General features: G+C 37.9%; 1 protein-coding gene across 2 annotated transcripts in view; it reads right to left on the minus strand.

Annotated features, from left to right (window-relative positions):
* Positions 1-10,000, minus strand: part of LOC135097712 (RNA polymerase II subunit A C-terminal domain phosphatase SSU72-like) — a 35,453-nt gene that overhangs the window by 6,588 nt on the left and 18,865 nt on the right. For both annotated transcript variants that reach the window (XM_063999730.1, XM_063999798.1), the window contains exon 5: positions 6,823-6,941. In XM_063999730.1, coding sequence (XP_063855800.1) covers positions 6,823-6,941 — 119 coding nt within the window. The remainder of the gene's footprint in view (positions 1-6,822; positions 6,942-10,000) is intronic.

Here is a 10,000-nt window from a genome sequence, read left to right on the forward strand (position 1 = left end):
AGAAAGATAATCCAAGTATATTTAGCGTACAAGGAAACTGTTGAGTGAAAGAGAAGATTATTGTCTCAAAGGTTATGTTGAATGGAGAGATGATGGAATTGAGCTTTGAGCCACTGAACAACACAAGGCTTGTCCTGCCCCACTTGGAAATTTTAGAAAGATCAAGTGTTCTGTGGCTTCTGTGTGATTTGTTTAATTTTTGCTACATTGGACAGCTGACACATAATGCAGAAAAATGCAGGTGTAAATGTAGTGTAAGAGAGGGCAGAACAAGAAATATGGGTGATAATTTATAGATAATAGTAATAGGATAGGATAGGTGATAGAACAGCCCTATAGAATACCACTCTTAATAGATTTATGAGAAGTGGCTACCACTGTATTTTCTTTTTTTTTATGTAGGAGGGACACTGGCCAAGGGAAAAAAAAAAAGCCCACTCAGATGCCAGTTCCAGAAAAAAGTCCAAAGCAGTAATCAAAAATTGAAGGACAAGTGTCTTGAAGACTCCCATTTGAAGGAATTCAAGTCATAGGAAGGTGGAAATACAGAAACAGGCAGGGAGTTCCAGAGTTTACCAGAGAAAGGGATGAATGATTGAGAATACTGGTTAACTCTTACATTAGAGAGGTGGACAGAATAAGGGTGAGAAAGAAGAAAGTCTTGTGTAGCAATGCCACGGGAGGAGGGGAGGCATGCAGTTAGCAAGATCAGAAGAGCAGCTAGCATGAAAATAGCAGTAGAAGATAGCTAGAGATGCAATATTGCAGGGATGAGAGAGAGGCTGAAGACAGTCAGTTAGAGGAGATGAGTTGATGAGATGAAAAGCTTTTGATTCCACCCTGTCTAAAAGAGTGGTATGAGTGGAATCCCCCCCAGACATGTGAAATATACTCCATACATGGATGGATAAGGCCCTTGTACAGAGTTAGCAGCTGGTGAGGGGTGAGAAAAACTGGCGGAGACATCTCAGAATGCCTAACTTCACAAGAGCTATTTTAGCTAGAGATAAGATGTGAAGTTTCCAGTTTAGAATATAAGTAAAGGACACACCAAGGATGTTCAGTATAGAAGAGGGGAACAGTTGAGTGTCACTGAAGAAGAGGGGATAGTTGTCTGGAAGGTTGTGTCAAGTTGATAGATGAAGGAATTGACTTTTTGAGTCAATGAACAATACTAAGTTTGCTCTGCCTCAATCAGAAATTTTAGAAAGATCAGAAGTCAAGTATTCTGTGGCTTCCCTGCATGAAATGTTTACTTCCTGAAGAGTTGGATGTCTCTGAAAAGTGGAAAAGTGCAGGGTGGTATCATCAGCATAGGAGTGGGCAGGGCAAGAAGTTTGGTTTAGAAGATCATTGATGAATAAAAGGAAGAGAGTGGGTGACAGGACAAACCCTGAGGAACACCACTGTTTATAGGAAGGCCAGAAAGGAAACTTAATACAAACATGCAGAGAGATAAATACAAGGAGTATGATGGAAGCTTAAAAATTACTGATTAATGCCAGACTTTATCAAAAGCTTCTGGTATGTCAATGGCAACTGCAAAGGTATCAAGAGAATTTCTGAAGCCTGTCATACACGCTCAGTTTTTAACTGACAACCTGACTGAAATGACGAGCCTGAAGGCTGCTTAGTGTGTCCATATGCTATTCAGTGCTGTCCTGCATTTTAGCCTCAAGTCAGCACCCACCCAGCATCATGGCAACACCACTGGTTCCTGACCACCTGGAGACTGTGCTTCCCAGTGTAGCTAGAATGCTAACAGTTATGAAAAATGAAGCATCAAACCAAATGGTGCAAGAAATGTAGAGGGAATTTTTTCCTCACATTAAACTTTTAACAGAACTACATTTTGAAAGTAGCAATTAAACTTGTATTCTAACTAATCTAATTTTAATTCAGTTATCAGCTCATTCTAGACTGTTGTTTCTTTGTTTGTATCTGAATTTTCAGTACTCTTAACTTTCCATAGGCATAGGCATTCCCTGTAGATGTCTATGAATTTAGTCCATAAAATTGTCATCTCTATACAAGACCATTGCAAGTGTACCTCTGCTTTTTATATACCACAATGGTTGATGCAGAATTCATACCCAAATTGCAGCCACCCCATACATGCACAAACTGGCCTTCCATTGGAGAGAACTGCATTTCCAGGATACTTTAAGTTCAAAATGACCCCATGCATGCTCATATTGGACTGAAGAAACTGATTCAGTCTGGTTTTGTTAGCTGGACTGTCAATTAAAACTGAGTGTGTATGAGTGTGTGAGCTTAAGAGATGATGAAATTCTGTAGGGAAAACTAAATCACCAGAGCACGGTCTTTTATGGAATCCATGCTGACAATCCAAGACAGTTGTGAGCTGATGGGTGTTTTGGAATCATGCTGAAGATTAATTCAAAAGCTTTAAAAAAACAAAGTCCAAGCTATAGGTCAGCAGCATGAAGGGTTGGAGCAGATACCTTTTTTTAGGAATAGGATGAATATAGGTAATTTTCCAGCATAAAGAAAATGTGGATGTAAATAGCATCAGGCAAGGAGCAAGTATGGAAGCAGAATTACAGAGAATGATAAGAATTATTATCCTATCAAGGCCTTAAGTTTTCCAAGGATCAAGACCAGAGAGGGCATTCATAACATAATTATGAAATAACCATATCTGGGCATGGTAACGAAAAACTTGATCACAATAACCAATAAATTGATAACAATAACCTTTAATAACCGATAATCAATAACTGGCGAAAAATTTATTACCCGATAACCGATAAATCAATAAATCCAAAATTCCGATACTAGCAATAACGATGCTGATATTTTAAATAAAAAAAATTAATGAAACCAAATTTTTATTTTTATCTTTATCTCAGAAAACAGAAAAAAAATTCAAATTCAACATTTATCCTGTCTCTTCACTAGTGAAAAGCAATGTTTTAAGTAAAATAACTACATTTGATTCTGAAAGTTTAAAGTTTGATCATGTTCATGTTCCAAAAACTAAAATTATCGATTATTGCTAGTTTGGAACCAAAAGTATCAGCAATACCAATGAATCGATAACGTTGGAAAAATAATTATCAGATAACCAATAACCCAATTTCGTTATCACAATAAATTATCGTGATAACACCCACCTATGGAAGTAACCTCACAAACTGTAGTGACCTACTAAATAGCCTTGCTTGGAGATTATGTATGCAGTAGTAATATTGCAGTGAGAGCAAAAATGCATGATTTCTGAAACAAAAGGAGTGATTCCATCAAAACTATAGCATTCTCAGCCTTGAGGCCACAGAGGGTATAGAAGCATAATGAAATCAGACTGACAGTGAAGAAAAGGTAATTCTGGAATTATATAATACTTAATTTCTAGCAAAGGGTTCAGCTTAAGATTTATGAGATAGCGCTGTTGTCATCTGGAAAAAGTAAAATAACAATGAAAAATTATTGAAGGTAAAATTGAATAGATTTTGACATTTCCTACAGAAGAAAAATTTTAATGGGCTGTTGTGATTTTGGGCGGGAAAATGGTCTTTCAAATGCAAAAAACATTTTCATTTACTTACCTGTCTCATATAAGTTTATCTACATAACCTCTGAGTCAAAAGGAAATAATGTCAAGACAAAACCACAACCTCTCAGAACTGCTAGTTATCACCACTCCCCCTCCCTCCTAATAGTCACTAACCAACTCATCCCTGCCAACACCCTATTTAGATACACATGTGCCACCAGGCATACACCATCATTTTGCTTCAGGGGACAAGATATGCAAACATGAGGAAAGGTGGGTATTTAATACATAAAAGAGGTAAGAATGTATAAATATTTTTTTAATTGTCATACCCACCTGTCTCATGAAATATCTATGGATTCTTTGGTATGAGAAGCTATCCATGTGATGAAAATCTAAACAATTCTGACCTCAACTTCCCTTGCAAGCAAACCTCTAATTGTCTGACAGTGACAAGAACCTGTTATCCAACACAGGATGGTATGTTGAGAAACCAACAGCTGAGCCAGTCACATGTTGTCTACCATGTGTTTTGCTCAGTCAGTATTACTTTCTACATAAAGAGATGCCACAGCTATTTGCATGATTTTCATGCTATTATAGTGTGATAATGCAGTAAGTGGCTCAAATGGTAAGAAACAGAGACAGAAGATCACAAGATAGTAAGGCATCAGTCTAAGTAGAAATAAGTCATAAAGAGGATAGTGGCTAGGCAAAGCAAGTTATGGCACCACAGACTGTATGGCCCCCTTATATGTGCAGCAATAAGTGCTTTGGCTGTGTAGGTGAAACCAACATTAATGACATTTTTACTCAGTTCTGGAATTTTGGTGATTACTGTGCTCCAAATGGCTGTATAACTAATTTATTGATTTTTTTTTTTTTTTTTATGTAGGAGGGACACCGGCCAAGGGCAACAAAAATCCAATAAAAAAAAAAAAAAAAAGGGAGCCCACTGAGATGCCAGTCCCCTGATAGGGTCCAAAACAGTAGTCAAAAATTGAAGGATAAGTGTCTTGAAACCTCCCTCTTGAAGAAGTTCAAGTCATAGGAAGGTGGAAATACAGAAACAGGCAGGGAGTTCCAGAGTTTACCAGAGAAAGGGATGAATGATTGAGAATACTGGTTAATGCTTGCATTAGAGAGGTGGACAGAATAAGGGTGAGAGAAAGAAGAGTCTTATGCAGTGAGGCCACGGGAGGAGTAGAGGCATGCAGTTAGCAAGATCAGAAAAGCAGCTAGCATGAAAATAGTGGTAGAAGACAGCAAGAGATGCAACATTGCAGTGATGAGAAAGAGGCTGAAGACAGTCAGTTAGCGGAAAGGAGTTGATAAGATGAAAAGCTTTTGATTCCGCCCTGTCTAGAAGAGCAGTATGAGTGGAACCCCCCTCCCCAAGACATGTGAAGCATACTCCATACATGGACAGATAAGGCCCCTGTACAGAGTTAGCAGTTGGAGGAGGGTGAGAAAAACTGGTAGAAACATCTCAGAATGCCTAACTTCATAGAAGCTGTTTTACCTAGAGATGAGATATGAAGGAGTGGATAGGACAAGAAGTTTTGGTAGATCACTGATGAATAATAGGAAGAGAGTGGGTGACAAGACAACCTTGAAGAACACAACTGTTAATAGATTTAGAAGAACAGTGACTGTCTACCACAGCAGCAATTGAATGGTCAGAAAGGAAACTTGCGAGATGAAGTTACAGAGAGGATAGAAACCGTAGGAGGGTAGTTTGGAAATCAAAGTTTTGTGCCTGGCTCTATCAAAAGCTTTTGATTATGTTTAAGGCAACAACAAAAGTTTCACCAAAATCTCTAAAAGAGGATGACCAAGACTCAGTAAGGAAAGCCAGATCACCAGTAGAGCAGCCTTGACAGAAACCATACTAGCAATCAGACAGAAGGCTGTGAAGTGATAGATGTTTCAGAATCTTTCTGTACATCCTGCATTGACCAATTAGAACTGAATGTGACTTCAACAACATGTAGCACAGCTAGGCTAACCACTTGTGTATGTTGGAATTATGTTGGCTGGTAAACAATTTCATCATCTCTATCAGGATACTGATTCACTTTAAAAAAAAAAAAATACAAACCTGATGAATGGATCCTATCACCAGGTATATCATTATAAATAATTAAATTCATGAGACCATATTTTTTGCATGTCTGCATCTGGGTATACACATAATTTAAATATTTTCAATCATATTTACTATTACTATTACCATTTATCTTTTGGTAATCCCATCCAGATAAAGATACAAAAGAAAGGAAGATGATTTCTCTATGTATTTAAAAATGTTGCCCTATATTTTAACAACAAAGTGTATGCATTTATCAACCCTTCTTCCAGAAAACTGAAGCCCATTACATCATAAATTTACAAAACCATAACTGTTGGCATCCTGTCTTATCATCCATTGCTTCAAGTCCATGTATGAAAAAAATATAGATATTCACGTTACTGTCGAGGTTCCAAAGACATATGCTATTCAGACATTTCATACCACAAGATATTAATCTCGCTCAGTTTACAAAGTTAAATAAAAATCTAATTAGAACACACACTGGGTGCTGGAAACTCATAGAAAGAATTTGCAAGATTTTATACACCACTAAATCAAGCTATTTCTGGCTTTTAATATCTTGATATACCTGACCACTTTTCCTTTTTGCATACAATAAATATTATTAATATTTATGCTTGCAGTATCAATAAGGAAAAGTAATAAAAAGAAATCTGAGACTAACATAGGAGCCTTCACTGTAAACAGTGAAAAAAAAATGCTTTCACACTACAATAAAAATCCTATTGATAAAAATCAATTGATCAACAAACAAATAATACAAAGAAAAATAAGCTATACATTGCACATTCCCAATGGTTAAATTTGTCTGATGCTAAAGTTTAGGTGAGTAAGTTGGTTATTATCCTATTATATATTTTCCACTCTGTGAGAATAAAATCTGATTGGTGATGTGCATGCCTGCACTCAAAAGGGAAATTAAAGATCAAAAACATCTTTATTTTTATTGAGTAAATTCACTGTGCAATGGACTTCAGTTTTTAACATAATCTTATACTCTGTGAAGGACTAATCTCAGAACAGTAAGCTGCAAATATTTTTTTGCCACTCGCTGCTATACCATATCATTTCTTTCATATGTTAGCAACCCTCAAAAGGAAAATGGAACTTCAAGCATGCTTTGTCATTTCAATGCCTCATTATGAGGAAAAAAATCCCACATGTGGACACTGCTTTAGCCTACACCTACAAGAAGAACACACTCACTTACCAAAGCAGCCAGCTCACAGATCATGAAAGCACCAATGGTGGCCTCCTCATGGTTGTCTTGAATATCTATGTTAATGACATGGACTGGAGTGTTTTCTTCTGGAATTCTTGCTTCTAAGCCTGGAATATATATAGTTTCTATGAGAAAGATGTTAAATCATGGACATTTCCTTAGTGCTTAATTTTTTTATTTAAATATTTCCATCACATATGTGTCAAACTAAGAGAACTGTGACTGTGAAAAAAAAAATAAATAAATAAAAATAATATATATATATATATATATATATATATATATATATATATATATATATATATATATATATATATATATATATATATATATATATATATATATATATATATATATATTTTTTTTTTTTTTTTTTTTTTTTTTTTTTTTTTTTTTTTATGTAGGAGGGACACTGGCCAAGGGCAACAAAAATCCAATAAAAAAAAAAAAAAAGCCCACTGAGATGCCAGTCCCAGAAAAGGGTCCAAAGCAGTAGTCAAAAATTGAAGGATAAGTGTCTTGAAACCTCCCTCTTGAAGGAATTCAAGTCATAGGAAGGTGGAAATACAGAAGCTGCCAGGGAATTCCAGAGTTTACCAGAGAAAGGGATGAATGACTGAGAATACTGGTTAACTCTTGCATTAGAGGGCTGAGAGAAAGAAGAAAGTCTTTTGCATCAAGAACATGGGAAGAGGGGAGGCATGCAGTTAGCAAGATCAGAAGAGCAGTTAACATGAAAATAGTGGTAGAAGACAGCTAGAGATGCAACACTGCGGTGATGAGAGAGAGAGGCTGAAGACAGTCAGTTAGAGGAAAGGATTTGATGAGATGAAACGCTTTTGATTCCATCCTGTCTAGAAGAGCAGTATGAGTGGAACCACCCCTGACATGTAAAGCATACTCCATACATGGATGGATAAGGCCCTTGTACAGAGTTAGCAGATGGGGGGTGAGAAAAACTGGCAGATATGTCTCAGAACATCTAACTTCATAGAAGCTGTTTTAGCCAGAGATGAGATGTGAAATTTCTACTTCAGATTATAAGTAAAGGACAGACTGAGGATGTTCAGTGTAGAAGAGGGGGACAGTTGAGTGTCATTGAAGAAGAGGGGATAGTTGTCTGGAAGGTTGTGCTGAGTTGATAGATGGAGGAAATGAGTTTTTGAGGCATTGAACAATACCAAGTTTGCTCTGCCTCAATCAGAAATTTTAGAAAGATCAGAAGTCAGGCATTCTGTGGCTTCCCTGCGTGAAATGTTTACTTCCTGAAGGGTTGAACATCTATGAAAAGACATGGAAAAGTGCGGGGTGGTATCATCAGCGTAGGAGTAGATGGGACAAAAAGTTTAGTTTAGAAGGTCATTGAAGAATGATAAGAGAGTGAGTGACAGGACAGAACCCTGAGGAACACAACTGTTAATAGATTTTGGAGAAGAACAGTGACTGTCTACCACAGCAGCAACAGAACGGTCCAAAAGGAAACTTAAGATGAAGTTACAGAGAGAAGGATAGAAGCCATAGGAGGGTAGTTTGGAAATCAAAGCTTTGTGCCAGACTCTATCAAAAGCTTTTGATAGAGGATGACCAAGACTCAGTAAGGAAAGCCAGATCACCAGTAGAACGGCCTTGACGGAACCCATAATGGTAATCAGATAGAAGGTTGTGAAGTGATAGATGTTTAAGAATCTTCCTGTTGAGGATAGATTCAAAATCTTTAGATAGGCAGGAAATTAAAGCAATAGGATGGTAGTTTGAGGAATTAGAATGGTCACCCTTTTTAAGAACAGGCTGAATGTAGGCAAACTTCCAGAAAGAAGGAAAGGTAGATGTTGACAGACAGAGTTGAAAGAGTTTGACTAAGCAAGGTGCAAGCATGGAGGCACAGTTCTGGAGAACAATAGGAGGGACTCCATCAGGTCCATAAGCCTTCCGAGGGTTTAGGCCAGCAAGGGCATGGAAAACATCATTGCAAAGAATTTTAATAGGTAGCATGAAGTAGTCTGAGGGTGGAGGAGAGGGAGGAACAAGCCCTGAATTGTCCAAGGTAGAATTTTTAGCAAAGGTTTGAGCAAAGAGTTCACCTTTAGAGATAGATGTGATAGCAGTGGTGCCATCTGGTTGAAATAAAGGAGGGAAAGAAGAAGCAAAGTTACTGGAGATATTTTTGGCTAGATGCCAGAAGTCAAGAGGGGAGTTAGATCTTGAAAGATTTTGACACTTTCTGTAAATGAAGGAGTTTTTGGCTAGTTGGAGAACAGATTTGGCATGGTTCTGGGCAGAAATATAAAGTGCATGAGATTCTGGTGATGGAAGGCTTAGGTACCTTTTGTGGGTCACCTCTCTATCATGTATAGCACGAGAACAAGCTGTGTTAAACCAAGGTTTGGAAGGTTTAGGTTGAGAAAAAGAGTGAGGAATGTACGCCTCCATGCCAGACACTATCACCTCTGTTATGTGCTCAATACACAAAGACGGGTCTCTGACACGGAAGCAATAGTCATTCCAAGGAGAATCAGCAAAATACCTCCTCAGGTCTCCCCAACTAGCAGAGGCAAAATGCCAGAGGCACCTTCACTTAGAGGGATTCTGAGGAGGGATTGGAGCGATAAGACAAGATACAGGTGTGAGATTGTGATCGGAGGAGCCCAATGGAAAAGAGAGGGTGACAGCATAAGCAGAAGGATTAGAGGTCAGAAAAAGGTCATGGAGGATAGCAAAGTTGAAGGCTAGTTCACCAGGTGAAGTGAAGGGAGAGGAAAGCCAAAGCTGGTAGTGAACATTGAAGTCTCCAAGAATGGAGATCTCAGCAAAAGGGAAGAGGGTCAGAATGTGCTCCACTTTGGAAGTTAAGTAGTCAAAGAATTTCTCATAGTCTGAGGAATTAGGTGAGAGGTATACAGCACAGATAAATTTAGTTTGAAAGTGACTCTGTAGTCATAGCCAGCTGGTGGAAAACTCGAAAGAATCAAGAGCATGGGCACAAGAGCAGGTTAAGTCGTTGCACACATAAACACAACATCCAGCTTTGGATTGGAAATGAGGATAGAGAAAGTAGGAGGGAACAGAAAAGGGGTTACTGTCAGTTGCCTCAGACACCTGAATTTCTGTGAGGAAAAGAAGATGAGGTTTAGAAGAGGAGAGGTGGTGTTCTACAGATTGAAAATTA

Source organism: Scylla paramamosain, chromosome 1 (assembly GCF_035594125.1).
Source record: "Scylla paramamosain isolate STU-SP2022 chromosome 1, ASM3559412v1, whole genome shotgun sequence".
NCBI classification, from domain to species: Eukaryota; Metazoa; Arthropoda; class Malacostraca; order Decapoda; family Portunidae; genus Scylla; species Scylla paramamosain.